This window comes from Haliaeetus albicilla, chromosome 5 (assembly GCF_947461875.1).
Source record: "Haliaeetus albicilla chromosome 5, bHalAlb1.1, whole genome shotgun sequence".
In the NCBI taxonomy this organism is placed as follows: Eukaryota; Metazoa; Chordata; class Aves; order Accipitriformes; family Accipitridae; genus Haliaeetus; species Haliaeetus albicilla.
The window spans coordinates 29,178,843-29,198,854 of NC_091487.1; the positions used below are offsets into that span (position 1 = coordinate 29,178,843).

At 42.1% G+C, this 20,012-nt stretch overlaps 3 protein-coding genes across 4 annotated transcripts in view; all 3 read left to right on the forward strand.

Moving 5' to 3' along the window:
- The window catches only part of SNX6 (sorting nexin 6), a 29,021-nt gene extending 24,646 nt beyond the window's left edge, over positions 1–4,375 (forward strand). For both annotated transcript variants that reach the window (XM_069784002.1, XM_069784001.1), the window contains exon 14: positions 2,503–4,375. In XM_069784002.1, coding sequence (XP_069640103.1) covers positions 2,503–2,556 — 54 coding nt within the window. In that variant the 3' untranslated portion in view covers positions 2,557–4,375. The remainder of the gene's footprint in view (positions 1–2,502) is intronic.
- A 304-nt stretch (positions 4,376–4,679) lies between these two features.
- On the forward strand, positions 4,680–10,649 carry EAPP (E2F associated phosphoprotein). The gene is made up of 6 exons (XM_069784004.1): positions 4,680–4,814; positions 5,458–5,639; positions 6,988–7,086; positions 7,444–7,567; positions 8,425–8,547; positions 10,037–10,649. Exons 1-6 carry the CDS (start codon positions 4,741–4,743, stop codon positions 10,299–10,301), a joined length of 867 nt encoding a protein of 288 aa, XP_069640105.1. The 5' UTR covers positions 4,680–4,740; the 3' UTR covers positions 10,302–10,649.
- Positions 10,650–13,969: 3,320 nt separating this feature from the next.
- Positions 13,970–18,618, forward strand: SPTSSA (serine palmitoyltransferase small subunit A). Its single transcript, XM_069784003.1, has 2 exons — positions 13,970–14,170; positions 17,376–18,618. The coding sequence occupies exons 1-2, from the start codon at positions 14,068–14,070 to the stop codon at positions 17,477–17,479; spliced, it is 207 nt and encodes a 68-aa protein (XP_069640104.1). The 5' UTR covers positions 13,970–14,067; the 3' UTR covers positions 17,480–18,618.
- The last annotated feature ends 1,394 nt before the right edge of the window (positions 18,619–20,012 follow it).

Consider the following 20,012-nt stretch of genomic DNA (forward strand, 5'->3'; position numbering starts at 1 on the left):
AGTATTTTAAACAGTTGGATTTTGAGGTGTTCCTGTGTTGGACTTCATGTTCAAGAAGGGAGGTTTAATAGCTGGTGAAACTGCTAAGGTTATAATCATATACTTAAAGCATTTAGAGCCTTAGCTATACTTTTAGAGTCTTTTGACATACGAATTTTAAGTAAGATAGCCACTTCCTTCAAATCAAAAATAAAAAAATCTAAACATCTCTTTCCACAAATACTAATACATGTGCTCTTGCCTCTCTGGGTTTTTGTGGAAAAAATTTGTTGCATTACTAGTGACAGATGTCTGTTTGAAACTGACAGAAGAAGGGAGTAAGCAAAATCCAATGCTAAGGGATTTGGTTAAATGCTTTGTCAGTAATTCTTTCCTTCCTGAAAAGGATGTTTCTGTCACAACGGTTCTGCCAATAACTGTAATATCATCTAGAGCTTAGGAGTCTGAGTTGGCAAGAAACACTTTTCTGAATCTGAATTTATAGGACTTTCTCAAGCTATGCTGATATAAGTCAAGTATGTCAAATATTGCAGCCAGAAAGAGTAATGGCTCACAGGCTCTATTGTCCTTGATTTATTATAATTTAAATAAGGTTGTTCTTGTGAACTTCGTAAATTTGATCTAATGAAAATGAATGATTTGCATATTTGGAAAATTTCAGTAGACTGGCTGGCTGAGTCTGGAAATGACTGATGTGTAAAGGGCATCTTGGTACTGTCTTTTCTTTAGACTGCTACATAGTGACCTGTGAATTGCAAATATACTTCATGCTGCTGATGGGCTGTAAAGAGATGGCCGAAAGATCACTGTCACACTTTTGTTATAGGTAACATGCGTGCAGTCCACAATTATACTTCAGACTGAAGTATTCGGTTTGAAGACTGAAGACTTTGAAGTATACCTTTTCATTCATTATTTCATTGCAGCTAATGATCAGCTGTTCAGTAACAGAGACCTTAGATTTATGAATCTTGACACTACAAAGATGGGCCACCAAGTCCCCATACATCCCATGTATGTTGCACTTGTTCATATCACAAAATTACAAGCCTTTTACACAGCTTGTGACTGTCCTCTGCCAGTATAGCTGTAAAACGACAAAAAGCTGTTGAAGCTGTAACTGAAATCACTGTCTTCTGGAGAAGACTGAAAAGGATTCAGTAGACACAACTGGGAATCTTCTGCTTTGAAGCCTTTAGTTTAGTTAATTGCTTAATCTGGATTATAAGAACCTTAATGGGGGATAGAATTATGATTTCTTACCTTTTTGGGCTGAGGGACGAGTGTGCTTCTGCCTGTCTACCACAGGTCACTTGGAATGCTTTCAACTGAAAAAGTAAGACTTACAAATTCTTTAGTACTTTCAAGGACATGCAAATCGCAGCTACTGATACTGTTTAATTACATGCTTTTGTTTGTTTGAAGTTTTCTTTACAGGTTTCTTTTTGGATCTAAAAAATTTTTAGAAGGAAGCAGTTTCTCCTGTGTTTATAACCGGGCATTCAGACTGTTTTGTTCTTGTATTTCATCTGAACCTGATAGGAATTACTCCTAACACTGTCAACAACCTAATACTGTTTCTTACACAGAGATTTCAGATTGGGGAACAAATCTAGTACAGCTATTTAATAGTGAACAGCCAGTATTTTAAAGTGATCTAAGCATAAATGAATGCACAAAACAATGTGAATACTGTGAATACCAGGCTGGGTGGTTTTTTTTCCTGGAAAGTAAATCCTGGCTTACTTGTTGACCACATTTGCTTAATTCACAAGGGTGTCTTTAAGTGTCAGTTCTGTAAATTCATTCAGAAATCTGAAAGTCAACCTGTATGTTTTTACAATACAGTCAGAATGCTTAAATAAGATTAAAAACTGACCTACAGGTGTTTGAAAAAAAGGGCAGAACTTGGCCTTAGAGATAAAGCTTAGTTAATGTTCTGATAATCACTTTTGTAGCTCTGGCTCTAATGGCTAAACTCAACTTTGATGGCTAAATCAGAGCTACGAACTAAGCCCCAAGCTTAGATGCTTGCTATAGTGAGGAGATAGTGCTGTGAATTAGTTAACACTTTTTGATAAATTCAGTATAATATATGAATACTTCTGCTTTGGGAATAATATTCCAGTGGCAGAGTAATGGCAATACAATATAAAAAATAAAAACTTCGTATCTTTGAACTTCATTGCTAAGATGGTGTTCTGCAGTGAATAATTTTTGTGGCCAGACTAGATCTTTAGTAAGAAACTTGTGAAGAAACATGGAAAGGGTACTAAAAGCTTATTTTCGAATCTCAAGTTGGTTCCATTTAGTTCCATGACAGAACGCTCCTACATTCAAAAAGCTCTTTAAGATAAAAGTTACCTACGTAAATAACTCTACATAAGCTTAATACCTGTCTGTTTTCCTTCAGTGGTGTCATTGCTATTTAAAAAACATCTTTTTGCCACAAGCGTAAAACAAAGTAGGGAAACGTGGTCATATTTTTCTTTATTTTTACAGGGTAACTTACAGCTGCTGCAGAGCTGCCTGGCAGTGTTAAACGGTGACACATAAGCTACGTTCCGTCCTCCCACTAACAAGGGCTGCCCTCCTCTGGATTTTGTTTTCATGACTTTAAATAGGCATTTACAGTTCCCTGGAGAAAACATTTGACAGAGTGCACATAAGCAAGCTCCTTCTTTCAAAAGAATTAAAACAAACACCTGAAAGTAGCTCCAGACTATATGAAGCAACAGCATACTTGTTATACATACATATTCACGTTTATTTAATCATTATATGCTTTCATTGTTCAGAAACCAAATGCTCTGTTTTTGTGAAAATAGCCAATATAATTATGTTCATGTTATGAATACTATGATAAGGCTGCCAATCTTATTTACCTTTGTAAGTAATTTCTGAAGTTCACCATTTGAAGCACATTTTTCAAATGGCCTAAATATTACCATTAGATATTTGAATATTGTTACTATAATGGCATTGTATACACTGTCTTAGTTTTTTTCCATGTACTGATATCAAGAAACTTAATCTTTTTTTCAATTGTGAACATTTCTTAGAAATTTTGGAGAACTTTGTGTAACCTTTATAACTATGATTTAAAAAGAAAAGCAAATGCATTAGTATGTTTGCCTTAACTTGTAGACTAATTCAATTATTGTAAAATAAACCATGAAATCGATGATTTTTCTAAAATTATGCAGACATTGTATCATCTGTAAGCTTAATATTTTCTAGTAAATCAGATTAATTTAATTAGCTTTTTCTTTATTCATCCTGTAAAACCATCGAGTAAGTATTGGATTGGTCTGACACTAAATACTTGCCCAGTAATTTTTCACTTGCATTCTCAGGTTTATCCGTTTGCCTATCTGTTTGTCTGTGACTTTCCTATGCAGTGTACTTTAAATTGTTTTGAGCTTGGTGGCTGACTCTGCAATTTCTTTGGCAGAAATGCTTTTCAGAGAACTTTTTGGGTTTCTTTCCAGAAAGAGGAAATAAAGTAGCAGAAGGGAGTTCAGAAAGGGCATAAAATACCAATGAAAGGTAATACTGCCCCACTTTGACACAAGGAAGGACTTTGCTTCAGAAAATAAAAAGTAAAGATATCCCTGATAAAGGAATGCCTGAAAAGGGTCTCATTCTAACTGGACTTAAAACTTAGAGCTATGAATCCAGTTTTATTTGTTGTATTGCTTTGTCTCTCTTACTTGAACCATGAAACTTTCCCAAGAGGTGCTGTTCTGTTGTGTAATATCAGATGTCATAAAATGAGGCTTTACTTGATGAATTGCTCTTTGCAGTGGGATTGCTGCTTTATACGGGTTTGTAGACCTTCAATGGAGCAGCAGCATTTTGGGTGAATGGGATGTTTGGAGATGTGGATCGACGTTAAGTCACTGTCTCTCTGATTACAAACTGCCTGTACTGCCGCACAGGGGTGTGCGGTTTGAGTTTTTCCCTCAAATAGGGTGAACTGCACAGTGTAGTATACTTAACCCTGCTGCCTTGCACATCAGAACATTTCAAAGGCGGAGAAGTTTATTAGCTGAACGTGCTGTTTGCGTTTGTTGAGTTGCACACGCGTGGCCTCAGGCGTCGATTACCAGTGCCCAACGGCTATTAGCAACTCGCCTACTGTATATAGTGTTTTCCAGCAACGGCTATTACAGTAATACTGTGCTCTTCATCTTCCAAATGTAACAGGTATAATTCCTAAGGAACTCATCTATAAATAGACTATAAGGGACAAAGATTACAATGTATATACAGTTAACAAAATTGTAAATATTTTAAGTAGGATGTGGGAACAGTTTTTAGATTAGTCCTCGCTGTTCAGTGTTACCAGCTCATTAAATTTTTTTCAAGCCTCTTGGTATTGGGTGTGTCTCTTGAAGCTCTAACCCCTGGCTCTGCGCTTCTGAAGAAAAACACTTAAAAAGTGACCCGAGGACTTGCGACTCCCAAGGGAAAAAGGAAGAGCCCCGCAGGGCGGGGCGGCCGGTGCCCGCCTCGGCAGCGGTGGGTGGGCCGGGCCGGGCCGGGCCTCGCCTCCTGCCCCGGCAGGCGGGCTGGCCGCGGGGCTGACCGAGGAGAGCCGCGGCGGCCGAGCCGGGAGCAGGCGGAGACGGCGGCGGGGCGGGAGGGGCTGGGCCGGGCCGCCGGAAGGCGTAGGGGCGGCCGGAAGGGGCCGGGCTGGGGCTGGCGGCGGCAGCGGGCGGGCAGCCGGGAGCCGCCATGAGCCGCCTGCGGGAGGAGGACGACCCGTACGTGGTGGAGGAGCCCAGCGACGAGGAGCGAGCGCTCAGCAGGTGCTGGAGAGCCCCCGCCGCGGGCGGGCCCAGGGCGGCTTGTCGCTGCCCTGCCTGAGGCGGGCGGGCCGGCCGGCCGGCGGGGGCGGGCTCCGTCCCGGCGGCCGCAGCAGCGGGCCGCCGCTTCCCTCCGCGCCCCGCTGTCGCCCGGCATCTCTCGGCCGGCGTCCGGGGAGGCTCCGCGGGGCCCGGCGGGGCGGCAGGCCCGGGTGCTGGGCTCCGCGGGCGGCCAGGCTCCCTCATGGCCCCGGGCACTGGGCCGGGCCGGGCCGCAGGGTGCCGCCCGGGGGGGCTGCAGGAGGATCGCTTCGCCACAGCCGCGGCGGTTTTCTTCCTTGAAGGCGGGGTGTTCGCGTTTGTGACCCTACAAATGCCAGCGTGTGAACAGAGCCCCGTTGCTGCGCGGAGCCTCGCCGGCCAGAGCTGCAGAGGCGGGGCCGCAGGCCGCAGCCAGTCAGCTGAAGCTCCTTTGCATTAGAACCAGAGTTCTAACACCAACAAGCTAATAAAAGATTTCAATAAATGCATTTCCCGTAAATAAACGGCTAAGTGCTTCCACACTATTCAGATGTTCGTTCTCCAAATGACTCAGTGTTTTAAGCTGGTCATCGTAACTAGGTGTGTAACGCTTAAATATTTGTAGCTCAGAAGATGAGGTGGATGTGCTCTTACATGGCACTCCGGACCAGAAGCGGAAGCTGATACGGGAGTGCCTGACTGGGGAGAGCGAGTCTTCCAGTGAGGATGAGTTCCAAAAGGAGATGGAAGAGGAACTGAACACGACCATGAGGACTATGGAAGGCAAATGGAAATCACCAGAAACAGGTAGATTGCATTTAACAGCTGCTCGCGTGTGAAATCGTGAGTTAAGTGGTGTCCAGTTAAGGTGTGAAGTTAGTGTGTTATTCTTGTGGCTGGAGGTGTGTGTGGTGACAGTTGAGTGCCATTTGAACCTTACAGAAAATCTTAAAGTGGCTGATTGCTTCTGCAGAAATGGTCACCAGATGCCACTTCAGTGAATGCCTCTGTTTCAACTTCTCTAAGACTTCAATTTTGGTGTTTCTGAACTTCTGATTTCCTGCTTTAATATGATGTCTCTTTGTTGGATCAGTCCCCTTTTTTCCAATATCTCTTTAAGTTGTTCTTTCACATATATTTAGAAGCCTCTCGACATCTTGTGGTCTCTTGTACTTCGTCCAGTGGCTCCGGGTAGCTATCAAGATTTGGAGCCCTTTCTTGAAGAAGGAAATAGCATATGGTAGTTAGAAATCCCAAATCAGTTGGGGGGGGAAAAGTCAGGAAAATTATTCATCTCTTCCTCCCTTACCTGCTTATAACTGTTACATCAAATAGTAAAACCGTATTAAAGCTATATGCGTTCTGGAGTTTGTGTATTACGGGTGCAAGAGATGGATTGCTTTGGCATTTGAAGAGCATATGTTCTTTTTACCTATTACAAAATACTTGGTGAAGTGTTCTTGATTTCCTGGAGAATCAGTTTAGTCCCTTTAATGCAGGGACTTCACTCTGCATTCAGCGGGTTTATTAGTTTTATCTGTGTTAGTGGGCAAATCTGATCTTTAGGTTTTGGTTGTGCAATTAAAAAGATGTAGTGATAACCACATCCATCCAGCACAGAATAGGATTTTTGGTGCAGACTGGCTGTGACAGATGTGCTTGGCCATTCATCTAGGTCTTTTTTGAACTTCTGTGGCCCTGAAATTTTGGGGGATTTCTTAAGTGAACTTCATTGTAATCAAAGTTTGTGAAGCAGTGTGCCATACCTCTGTTTCTTTTGCATGACTGAAGATTTGTGGAGTGTCTGAGATTGTGTGGATTATATAGGGCAGAGGCAGGCATATTTGATGTGGTGTCCTCTATGCCTAAAGGGAGTGTGCCTTGGGAGAAACTTTGCTTTGAACTGTACCTGATGCTCATCTCAGAGGGAGTGAGCAGCTTTGCTCTGAGAGAGCATCTGTAAATGAAATAACACAAGTAATGTGGATGATCAGGATGTTGGAATAAATTGGGAGACCTGTTACTTAACATACCTGGATAAAGGAGAGAACTTCTGGATAAAGCAACTTGGTAACGACGGTTTGTTCTGGGCTGTATACTTGCTGTCCTTTTGGTGGGGTGTTCTTACCACTTCTCTCTCTAATTTCATACACAGGTACTTCCTCAAGTACTGGGCAGACTGGACTTGCCACCACTTCAAAATACTATGATGACATTTACTTTGATTCTGATTCAGAGGATGAAGATAAAACAGGTAAATGGCTGAGGAGAAAGGAGAACGTATTTACAGTAGCACACTCTCTCAGATCCTGTGCAGTCCTCTTGTGGGGTCAAGGGGCTGTTCCTGAAGGCAGCCTTTTGCAGGGAATTACCAGCCTGTATCATCTCAATGTAGTTTCTGCAACTTTATGATGTATTCCAATGTATGTAAGGTGCATTAATGTTTTGGGGTGGTGCATGTGGAGGGGAGATGAGCTAAACCTTTACGTTTTAGTGTAGATTTATTGTGAGTATGGAAAAGGAAAACTAAAAAAAATGGTATTCTGATTGTTTTAAGTAGAGAGTCATCGTATGTCTGATGGATGTAACGTGCTTGCACGAATCTTTCCAGTTACACAGGATGTCCGGAAAAACAGAAAACATCAGCAACGTCGGATTCTTTCCAATGATGAACTGCTATATGACCCAGAAGAAGACAGTAGAGACCAAGAGTGGGTAGACTCACAGAGGAGGGGGTAAGAGACCATAAATATTTGAATTGTAGGATGCTTAACATAAACTGAAAAATTTAAATGAAAATGGTGAATATAGAGAAAAAGCCTATGCTGTCAAGTCCATGCAGTGAAAATATTTTTTATTTAGAATTTACAGCATATGAAACTTAAAAGCCTGTAAAATTTTTATGCGTATGTAATGGAAGTTGAGCTTTCAAAATTGCACAATTCTAAAACTTGCATTTTTTTCAAATCAAGACTTCCTAGTTCTGTAAGCCAGTTTTGTCTGTAGATCTCATCTAAATAACCATGCTGTGGATGAAAAGGTTGTGAGATACTTTGATTGCTAAATTAATATCTGTTCCTGCTAAATATTAGTATTTCTAGTTTTGGAAAACTTTGAATTTAGCAAGCCACAAAATGTTCAGATAAAATAGGAACAGCACAAAGCTGCTTTACTGAGGGTTTTTTGAAGGGTGAAGTAGAAGAATGATTGTTGCAGCAGAAGTAGAATTCTCCATGTAAATCTGTTGAAAAGGGTAATACTAATGTAAGTTTCCTGCAGAGATTGCACTTGAGATACCTGCCTCGTCAGAGCAGAGGGTTATTAGGCACAAATTCTCATGCCAGATGTATCTGCCTCACCAAATGAAAATTCTCTGTACAAAGTAAATTAAAAGATACTGCTATGTGTTTTCCCCCCTAGTTTATTTATGTTTGTTTATTTATGAGTTACTGAAAAAGGTGTCCAGAAGGAGCCAAATACTAATTGGTGTATTTTAATATAAAAAAAGCTTGACAGTTGAATTGATACGCCTGATAGCAAGGGCACATAATTTCATTTTTTGTGTCTCCTTCCTCCTTTCTTGAATTGGTAGGTACCGTAATCAACGAAGAGTGCCACAGCAGCAGCACCAGACAAAACCTTCAGCTGTTCCAAACAGTGATGCTGTTTTGAATTGCCCTGCTTGCATGACAACTTTATGCCTGGACTGCCAGAGGTAATTAGTGTAATGTCTTTTTTTAGGTCAGTAGTATTTTTAGTTTATACGGTTTGATCAATTGATTTGATCAAGCCTGTCTTGCGAGGTGGTGCTGATAAGGAGAAGGCAGGTGTATGTGAATCAGATTTAGGGGTGAATGCTAGTTTGAAAGAATGATGATCAGTTTTACCTGCAACATGGAGATAAGGAAGAACAAGGTCGAACTTTAGCATAGTGGAGAAGGTATAATATTTAAAAAAAAAAAATTCATGGCGACTAAACAGGCAGTTTGGGCTGATTTTTTTTTTTTTTTTTCCCAAATATGTTGGCTTGATGTTTAGAGGCATAAAATTATTCCAGGTTGTTTTTGTGTAAAAGTGCGTTGTTTAGGGGAGGATTAAGCAAAATCAAGATGGTGTATTCTTACTTGGTTTGAGTCTTAGCAGTTGTGATTTTGAGTATAGTTGCATTTAAAAGTGCCTGGAAAGCATTTAGGTGAGAATCCATAGTGTGTTTTGCAGCTCTCCAAGATCCTGCAAATCTAGATAGTACTGCTAACCTGTGCTAAGGAGAGGACTCTGGAACTGGGAATAAAGCAGAAGGAAATCTTGTGAAACGAGGAATAAACTACCTCTCATTTATTTACTTCTGGTGACTGAGGATGAAATTCCACAGCAGCCTAAAATCATCAAAATACTGGGTGCTGTTTTTCACTCTCTTCCCTTTGCTGGCTCTGGTACTCCTTAAACCCTGTTCTATGGTTAAGTATTTCAGTTTGCTAAGCTGATGCAAAACGGTTCATTTTTATTGTCAGACTGGTCTTTTGTGCATTTAATAAACTGAAATAGCTCAGCACAGTGTTATACAAGCAGTAAAGCCAGCAGAAGTTGAGATAGGACTTCAACAGCCACCTGTTATGTTGATTTAGGCTGCTGTAAAGCGGCAGCCTGAGGGACATTGTGTTGAATTGAATTGAACTGTAGCCCTGAATTTTGCTATGTACTCCAGCTATACAGTTGTTATACTGATGACAGCTGAAAATACATTTTATATTTTATTATAGACATGCTTTTTCAAGCGTGATGCGTCAATGTTTGTTGTATATAAATAAGGAATTTCAGGCTTGCAAGACATTTTAGGATATAAATGTCAGTAGTTGTGTCATTTGCACTTGCAATTTCATGATCTTTTGCCTCTCATTAGCTATACGTAGCAGTGCATAATTCTGTAGTACCAATACTATTGTACTCCAGGGTGTTTATTTCAGTAAGAACCAGCATGTTTTTAAAAACGCCTTAAAAACAAGACGGATGGCTACAATTCTATTTTTTAATGATTTTTGTAGTTGTGACTTTTGTTCTGTTTATAAAACTTCGTATTTATTTGGCTTTCAGCCCTTTGGCATGGTACTTCCTATCTTTAATCCCGTTTCCAGTGATGATAACTGATTTCTTGGAAGCAGAGTTTTACCAATGGTATGACTTGCATTTTCTCCCCTTCTCCGTAGACACGAATCTTACAAAACACAATATAGAGCAATGTTTGTGATGAACTGCATTGTTAACAAAGAGGAAATTCTGAAATACAGAAAGAAGCTGAAGAAAAGAAGTAAGAAGATGAAGCACAGCAAAGAAACTACGTCTGTACAATCAAATCAAGAAGAGGAGGAAGTGTATCATCCAGTATTATGTACTGAATGCTCAACTGAAGTGGCAGTAATGGATAAAGATGAAGTTTTTCACTTCTTCAATGTTCTAGCCAGCCACTGCTAGCGTGCAAAAGCAGGGGAAGAAAAAATCCTGTACTGTTTAAGACTGTGTGAAGTATCAGAAATGCAGGCATGTTAACCTTTTTAAAATACGGTCTTTTAAATGTACATTTTCGTCAGAGAACTTAATAATGGTTGGATTTTTGCAAAGTTTATGAAAGGAATACATTTAACTGCGTGTATATGAGGGCAATATTCTTTCACACTGTCAGGTGTTTGCATCATTGAGGATTTAAAATTTTGTAAATATAATGTAAGATCTGTGTATTATGATCATTCCCTGTATATATACTATCCATTATCTCAATATGTATTAGAACTGCTGCTTAGAATAAATACTGTATAGTAGCTAGTTCTCTGTAGCTGCATTGGTCATTTCTATGGCACGTGGTAAACAAATCTCAGTCAGGATGTTGGGCTTCTTTGGGCTGGTATCGTTGGTAGATTTGCACACAGGTAGGTTTGATAAACAAGGAATTGTTTATCCAAATTGATATTTGGATTTTTGGCCTATCAAGATCTCAAAAATGGAAACTTTTATTACACAGAGTGGAAGATTAGCTTATATTGAGTTTGCTGGCATGGATCATTCTGGCCTGGATCATTTAAATCAACATATTAATGCTTAGTAATACAGTTAAGAGTTTTAAATGTAAATATGTATATGAAGAAGATACTGGACTTTTTTTTCTGTTGTCCTTTTTTGTTAGGATGACACATTTCAAGAAGAAATCTATGGTCAGACCTATGACAATAAAGCTGGTTTGTATGTTTTTTCTGTTTCTTTAGTACGTTTACAGCTTCTTTATGGAAGCTTAAGGAGCTTCCACTACTTGATATTTAGACTTCTTGCTTAGTCTATGAAGCCACTGCAATGTTAACAATGGATCCTTCCCTCTCTTCCTCCAGGCATGCTCCCAAGAGGTGAACTCTTGTTTTTTGTTAGTAAGTAACGTCTCCTCTTTATAGCCTGATATTTTTTTAATACTTCACTTTGAATAAAGGTCTGTCTGAAAAAAATCTCACCTTTTTGCTTTTTCTATTAATAGTACTAGGAATAATTTGTATGTGCTTTGAGGAATTGTCAGAAAAATTTGAACTCGGGAGGTAGGAACCTGAAGAACATACTTCTTTTGTGCCTTAGATTAAAATAAAACCTTGTGATTCTTTCATTGCCTTTTGTAGTCCCTGGTGCTGTATTTTACTAATCTACACACACTCATTCTACACAGTGTTACATGAGATTAGGAAGAAAAAAATACGTTGGTTCTTCTGTCAGGATTACATGAGGAAAACATTGATTTACTATTTTCAAGTCAGCAGAAACTTAACCTCTGCTTGATGGAGTAGAGAACCTTTGAGGCAGCTGATGAACACTTGGTTGGCTAGTGTGGTATACCTTCCTCTGCATGTGCAACCTACAAACAAAATTGAGCCATATGTGTTTTGAGGCTTGGGATCTGCCTAAGATAAGATCTCGTTCTCGTCTTTGCAACCTACAGCCAGACTGGTTAGTGGAGTGTCCGACTTGCATATTGACAGCTATGGCATCATCTAAAGTAGGATAAATTGTTACTGCGTGCCGTAAGCCAGGAGGTGTATATGAAAAATTCTGAACGTACGAAGAACTGTTTCTTATAAGTGTGGAAGAGCAGATGTGATAGAGTATAGTCTGTGCTGCAGGGCATATGGGCCTCGATGTAACTGTCTTCACATTCCAGGTGAAGCAGAAAGGCTCTGTGTAGTGCCAGGTTAAGGGTCTTTGCACTGAGCTACTGGGAACATGGGCATGTGGGAATGTAGTTCAAGGGCTCAAGTGTCGATGCAGATGGTAGCAGGAGGAACAATAGGTGATGGCAGTCCCTAAGCAGGAGTAGAATGGAGCTGGTGAAGGAGGGGAAACTCTATACAGAGGAATATTGACAATTTTTCTTAAGGGGCTTACTAGCAAAAAAACTGTCTTATGAGTATGCACCGTACTGAAAAGTAGTAAGGGGCCTGGGCACCACCTGGTGGGTTAGGGCAGATGTAGCAGGAGATTTTGAAGCTGGCATGCCTCTTGACTACCCTTCCTCTCATATTGAGTAGTTTCTTGCTGCTGCTTCTTGCTTGTCACTTGAATTGCAGAGCTTCTTGTTAGGAAGCGTAGGAGCAGGTGGGACTAGGACATGTTTGCCCCATATTGATAATGTTCTTGCAGCTTTGAATGGGAGTAATGCCTTTAGTTGTGCTGAATACCCTACTTGTCCTTGAACTTTGTACGTGTTTATATAGAAAGGAGGCTTTCATGATTACCACCGCTTTTTCAAGCAGCAACACCAACACAAGACTCCTCCAGCAGCAATTGCAACACGCAATAGCAGTCTCGGATAGGGACACCAGCTCCTGTAGCCAGTTGTGTGGGGTTATTAATTGTGTGAATGCTCTCATTTCCTCTTATGCTGAAATACATCTGCATAGATAAAGCGTGTCTAGATGTCTTCTGGTTGAATTAAATCCCTTTTCAGATTCTGCCACACAAACCAGTACAGTCTTCAGTTGTCTCTGCCAGCTGGTTTTCTTTTTCAGTTATCTCCTGGAACTGTAGCTGCATTTTGCATCTGTGTAAATAATTCATACGTTCATCCTCCTGTGACTGTGTTTCCTCATTTTTCATTGTAGTAATAGCACAGGTGAAGGTAGGGGCAAGGTGCCTTCAAGAACAGAGTCACACCAGTGACATAATTGCAAATTGATTTACTAAGCAGGTTGAGTATAGGGGGTTCATGCCAGTTTCTAATCTGTGGTGTGCACACTTGGCGTGCGAGGTCCTGGCTGGTGGCCTGGTGCCTCGTGGTTGCGCCTCACGCTCCGCTTAGTCATGGTGCCCGATTATTGCGTGCGTCGCCTTCCAGCGGGCTTTCAGCTAGCGCCTTCTAAACTAGGTTGCCAGTATAAGCTGCCAACAGCCTTTCTAATCGCGCAGTCCCAGGCCAATCCCTGGGAATTTCTCCTTATCTCGGGCCAAATAGCTGCCAGGGCAGAGGTGTCCCACACCCCCTGGTTTCTGGCCCCAAGCGCCTTAGGGAAGTATGAGGTTAGCAACAGTTACAGTGAACAGTTGATCTATCGCCTCTTATTTTTCCCACTCATACGGGATTAATCTAGTCAGCGCTGGCCCGCGTTACGGTCTCGTTTATCCGAGCCACGTTTCCGGGTGGGCTTTACCCTCCGACAACTGACGACGCTGGGGACTCCTGCAGAGCGTTTTCAACACGCTTCCCGTGGGCCCCGCCAAGCAGAGTCTTCGGGTCTTCCGTAATTACCAGAGCACCAATTCAGATTAAACAGGGTGAGAGAGAACGGGCTGCAGCACCACCCCCCAGGTGCAGCCCGGGCCGGCGGTCCGCTCCAGGCTCACGGCCAGCCACGCCGCTGACTCCGCTGGGCCGCAGGCCGGCGCGCCCCGCTGGCTTTCGGCGTTCCGCGGGGGACGTCGGGATCGGCCCGCTGGCCCGCGCCTCCGCCGAGCCCTGCTCGTCCGGCGCCGGACGGAGGCTCGCCGCGGGCAGGCCGCCAACCGCCCGCCCGCGGGCCTCGGCGCCGCCATTTCGGGGGGCAGCGCCCGCCCAGCCGCGGGGCGGGGCCGGCCCGGGCCCGGCCCCGGCCCCGGCCCCGGCCCGTCGGCGCCGTCGGGAGGGCGGTCCCCGGTCTGCCGCCGCCCCGCCGCCTCCGCTCGGCCTGGGCCCGGCGCAGGGCCGCTGGCGGGCGGGGAGAGCGCGGGGCGCGCCATGGCGCTGGGCTCGGCCTGGAAGCGGATGTCGTGGCTGTACTACCAGTACCTGCTGGTCACCGCGCTCTACATGCTGGAGCCCTGGGAGCGCACCGTCTTCAGTATCCTTCTGCCCGCGGGGCCTGGCGGGGCGGGGGCGGGTGTGCGCGGCGCTGGGGGGGCCGGGGGGCTGCCCTCCCGCTGCCGCGTCGTGCTCGGCGGCGGCTCCGGGGCCGCCCCGAGGCCGCCGGGCGGGTGTGGCGGCCCCGCCGGCCGTGCCGCCGCCGCTGCCTGCCCGGCGGGTGCGGTGCCGGGGAAGCGCCCCCCGGGGAAGCGTCCGCGGCCGTGCTGAGGGCGGGCGGCCGCCGGCGAGGTTTTCGGGGGGGGGGCGGCGGGAGGAGGGCCGGGCCGGGCCGGGCCGGGGGAGAGCTGGCCTGGGGCGCCGAGCGCGGCCGGTGCCGGCGGCGGGCAGGGGAGCGGCAGCCTCCGCCCGGGACCGGGGCTTGTCCCCTCCTCGCAGGCAGGGGCTTAAAGCTCCTCACCTTCACCAGCCGACGTGCTGCCCGAGTTGGGGAAGAATCCTCGTGCTGGTGCTCCGCGTCCTGTCACTGGGCGTCTAGCAGTCTAGCCCGCTTCTCCTCGGGCACGAGTTTGTATCTTGAAGTTATTTCTCCCTTCGTTTTTTTTCTGTGGAGTTATGGTAGTTCTTTCTCCTGTCTTTTGCCCTGAAATCTCAAGCCTTCTGTTAAGCACAGGTGTCTTTGGTGAATTCTTTTGGGTTTTTTCCTACTGGAAAGTAAATGTGCGTGCTGCAAAACCTTGCAAGCTTACGTTTGTGTGGTGCTTTGTCAGATGATTTTTATTAGATGAGTATTTAATCCTCGAGCTGGTAAGTTTGCTTGGCTCTTTTGGAGTGGAAGAACTTGATAGATGCTTATGTGAAGGCATCTGCATAAAGACTAGGTTTGTTTCTTTACCCAACCCTTTCATACAGGCGGTGTATTCTCTCAGCTGTTGTTATGGCATCACAAGTATTTTTCTCTTTAAGTGTGCCTGTTTTGATTTTCACTTAAAATGATGTCTCATATGAACGACTCTGAGCCATGTCCAATTAATGTTGAGAGGCAAAGAGGGAAATTAACCAAAGCGTTAACACAAAGAGAAGGGTGTAAGTAGTAGTGGGAAGCTGCTTTTACTGAGATGCTGCTCAATTTTATAAAGGAACTCACATTTGTTATATAAAAGTGGTTGCCCAAGTTACAGCTGTGCCATCAGACCTTTTTTTCCTGTGTAAAGTCAGTAGAAGTGGAGATAACTTACTATTTCTCTTTTTTAGCATTTAGAGACTTACTGTGCGCAATTGTTTAGGCAGGGGTTCTTGCCTTCACAACATTGTGTTCCTTGCTAACATACCTTCCTCTTTTTATGCCATGTCTATATCACTAAGGAAACTTCATCTTTGCTTTCCCTGCAATTATATTAGTCACGAGTATTTTTTTTTATTTTGTGTTAACCATGCAGCTTTTTAACTTGTGCAAAATATTTAAGTAAATGAAAATGTGTGTGTGTTTATTTTCATAAAATGCTCATATTGCAGTGAAGTAATTGCCACTTAACTTACAAATGTAATGAGTAGCACAAGTATGGCTTGCGATCTCAGGTCAGCAAAACTGTGTTTTGTCCTCAGCCTGGATGCTTTTGTCGTAGGTGGGCCAGTTCTGCCAGGCGCTGTACAGATGCGGTGGCCTTGGGAGCTAACGGTGTGTGGCTTTGCTGCGTGTCTCGCTGCTGCTTGTGCTCCAGAATCAAAAGTGAGCACTGATACGGAAATGTGGATTTATGAGTTGACCTTCATTTTATTATCTCCTGCTGTATAATCTTCTGGGACTAAAAATACACCAAGCAGCAAGTATGCTCTAATAAGCACAACTAATATCTCTGCTCTGCCACAGGGAAGTCGGTCGTGGAGCACTTGATACACGCGTGCTGGGGTGACTTGATTTCTTGAAGACCCAGAGCATGTGCAGCTCCTCTGGTTTCGCCTATGGAAACCAAGTACTGCTGTCCTGTGTTATCATGCTTGTTAATCTCCAGTGCTTTTTATAGTGTTGCTGTCTAAGTTTACTCAATCTCTGCAGGTAGTTGGATGAAATCAACAAGTTATTATTAATTTTGACTACTTTTGAATTTACCTTAAACTTATCTTTCAGTAATCTGATGCCATAATTTCTGTAGCTAAAGCTTCAAGAACCCTAGAATCGACAAAGGTGCAGTTGTACGTGTACATTATAACCTATTGTCTTGCTTCTCTATGTAAGTTTTACAAAAGGTTCCTGTTAGGAGTTCAGCTAATAAAGTTGGCCATCTTAAGAGTGTTTAGCAGATAGCTTCACGTGAAGTTTTTTTTGCAGTGTTATCTGCTCTAGTAAAGTATTAATGAGTGTCTGTTTATTTAAGTACACAACTTGACTCAGAGCTGTGCTGATCCTCTGAGGCTTTGTGAGTGAGAGAGTTAGAAAGGTGCATGTCATGATGTTACTCATGCTTCTCGCTCCCCCAGCGGTTTCTTTTTCCTAAGTACCGCCAAACAACACATAAATTGAGCTGCTTGCCCATGAAGAAGGATCTGAGCGTGACATGCTGATGGAGGAATGAACCAAATATTGTAGTGACTTAAAGCATAGAAGACAGACACTGGCAGCTGGAAATGGATCTGAGATTTCCTGACTTTATTACGGTAACAGTAACTTTCACACCAGTTGTGTTTTGCACATCATAAATTAAATCTATTAGGTCATGCTATTCCAAGAAGTTGAGGTCAGCATCTAATGCTGTCTGCTTATGAATGAGTAGGTCATCCACAAATAAGAACTCTTATTCAGTACAGCTACTCATTGTGGGTTTGTTTTGGTTTGGTTTTTTTTGTGATGGTTGACTTTTTCCTGCTTGGCTGAATGGGGCTGGCTTCTGCAAGACTTGCTTAACACCTAGGAAGATGCATGTAAAAACTTCTATATTCTCAGTGCCCGTTTTCTGTTCCTACTTTACCCTTCCCACACTTTGGCCTGTCCTCTTGTGTCCATGACGAGGCAGTGGATAACTTGCAAGGCATCCTTCCGTAATTCAGCTAATTGCTCCTACCAGTGTTCTGGTTTTCAGTGTTCAGTTGGTTCTTCCTGCGGCTGTGCATTGCTGAATACAGTTGACCCCATTGGATTTAAAATTGTAACGTTGTAAGATAGTTACCAGGAAAGTTTTAATGCTATAGTTATGTGATGTCTAATGCACTTTCTATTTCAAATGCTTTTTTCCTCAACTGTAATTCAGATTCCATGCTAGTTTCCATTGTTGGAATGGCACTGTACACAGGCTATGTGTTCATGCCTCAGCACATCATGGCAATATTGCACTACTTTGAAATTGTGCAGTGATGAAGAACGTATTTTCAAGAAGTAATCGGGCTCTGAAATCTGGTCTACAAAGAAGAATGAACCTCTTAGTTTTAACAAGACTTCTGCTGATGTCAGAAAGACACAATTATGACTCTGAAGACTAGGAAATAAGATATGTAGAGCAGGGACGTAAGATGTCCCCTATGTTGTGTTCATTCCTTTTAATTTTACAAGATATGCCCTTGTATAGTAGTTTTGTCTACTTTAACATTGTGATTGTACTTTGATATCAGTATTTTCTTAACTTTGTGACAGTTTCAATATTGCACTGTGAAAGCTTTTCTTAATTGTAATTTTGAGTAAATCTTAATTGCCTTCTATTTTTAATCAGAAATTCATCTTATTAAATGGGGCTTAAAGCTTTTGCTATTGTATGGTATGTATTTGCCTGGATATTTCTATTAATGCGTTTTGTAAGAAAATACATCTAGATTCATATTAGAGACATGGATATATTCGTCTAACGCTATTTACAAAAGTTAGTTTGTATGACTGAACTCAGGTGTACTGTTTGCTGTCCAAACTTTGTTCAACAGTATATTTGTGTGTATCACCTAGATTTGGAATTAGCAATTACTTCAAGTTTCTGTATTCCACCTGTTGGGGGAGTTGAGGCAGAGTGAAGACTACATTTGTTATGTTTGGAGTAGTGCTGTGGTTCTGGGCTTTATCTAGTGGGGGGAAAAAAAGACTTTTCTTTACTGACATAGGCCCACATAAGGCTTTGGGTTAGCACTTTAAATCAACCCTGTTTTTCTAGCTACCAATTCAATTGTACTTTTACAGGATGCTTTATTATGTTCCAATGATTATGGTTTCTGCTAATTTTCACTCAACATTGTAACTATGCCTAGGTTTTAAAGGGGTTTTCTATTGCTGCTAGCATTCCAAACACGTTCTTGCTACAAATGACCAAAACATAGGGGGTTTAAATGGACTTGAGTTACAACTACAGCAATAAGTAGCTGAATACTTGGCTGAAGTCCTTTTTTTTTTTTTTTTAATAGGGATTTTTTTCAGTTTTGTATTCCGAAATGTAAGATGGTGACAACTTAACTTTCCTAAGTGGAAGATTTTTTTGTTGTTGTTGTTTAAAAAATAAAATTCGAGAAGCAGAACTTTGATGCAAAACTTTCTTTGAGAAGTTAATGTGTTTCTGAATGCTGCTTGCTTTTCTCAGAACTTTCCAAAAGGGGACATGATACTTGACCAAAGAATTGTGATTTTTAATGGCCCGGTAATAACAGGTACTGTTAAATCTTTTATGCAACTTCTATTGAAATCAGGAATTGTACCTAAGTTGTATAACTAAATTGTTCTATAAAGATATTGTCTCTTAGGTTTATTTAATTTTCTCAAATGCACACTCACAAGAAAAGAGTGTTTTTTTTCCCCCCTGTATTTAAAAACTTAATGTGTATTTGGTTTAAAAACTCTGTTGTTGTCTTGCAGCTATAAACAGTGGGCCTTAAACTTCTTAGGTGAACCCCAGCTTTACTGAAGTTGGTAGGAGTCTCCCACTAAATTAGTGCCTTTGCTTATTAATAACTGGCTATCTAAACATAGGTAGGTTTTTGGGGTGGTGGTTTTTTGTCTTTTTTAATATATCTAGAGTTGTATGTGAATATTTTAAGTATATATGGAGATAATGATAAGTTAACATACTTTTTGAATTAATGTAGCATAAATGCCTGCTGTCTATGGATTAAATTGGTATTGTGATGTTTCTTTGTGAACTACTACCGCGATTGATACACATCTACTGCTGAGAAAGGGTTTTAGTTGTATGAGGGGGAAAAAAGCCCTTCAGTGTGGTGGCATTAGGAATGTTAAGCATGATTTTTAATTGTGAGAGGTTTTATAAAAGGGCTTTGATATACCAACTTTTATTAGCTGTCTGCTTTTTGTTGAGAAAAAAAGAGTAAACATAATCTCCAATCACTTGTGTTATGTTGCAGTGGGTTTGATCGATACCATACTTGAATTCAATTTGGTAATTTGAGTGCAGTGTTTTTCAGCATTTCTTTTTTTAATTATAAATCAAGAATCTCATAGTCTTGGACTGTTCTTTTAGATTCCGGATACTTTGTTAAAGATGGAATAATTTCATTAATAAAATACTATATGTTACTAGAGTTTGAATTTCTAGAAGAAAGTTTCTGCAACGTGTCCTTTTCATAAAGTTGATCTAGTGAAGAGATGGTTCAAAGGGTGATAATTATGAAGCAGACCAAGTTTTCTTTTTTAAAATAAGGGTATTGGTAGGGATTTAATTAATCATTAAATTTGAATAATAAATGAATCATAAGGCTACCAAGTTGTTTTCTCACTGCAGTCTGCTTTATTGTCGTGTTAGTGGGGGATCATATCCTCCTGGTAATAGAACCATAAGCTTTTTCTGTGCAAGCTGGAGGTCGAAGGCAGTTTAAATGCCATTCGAAGGCAGCTGGTCAATTATGCTTCTGTTTAAACAGGGTGATAATAACTGAGCCATAGGTAATTTAGATAAAGT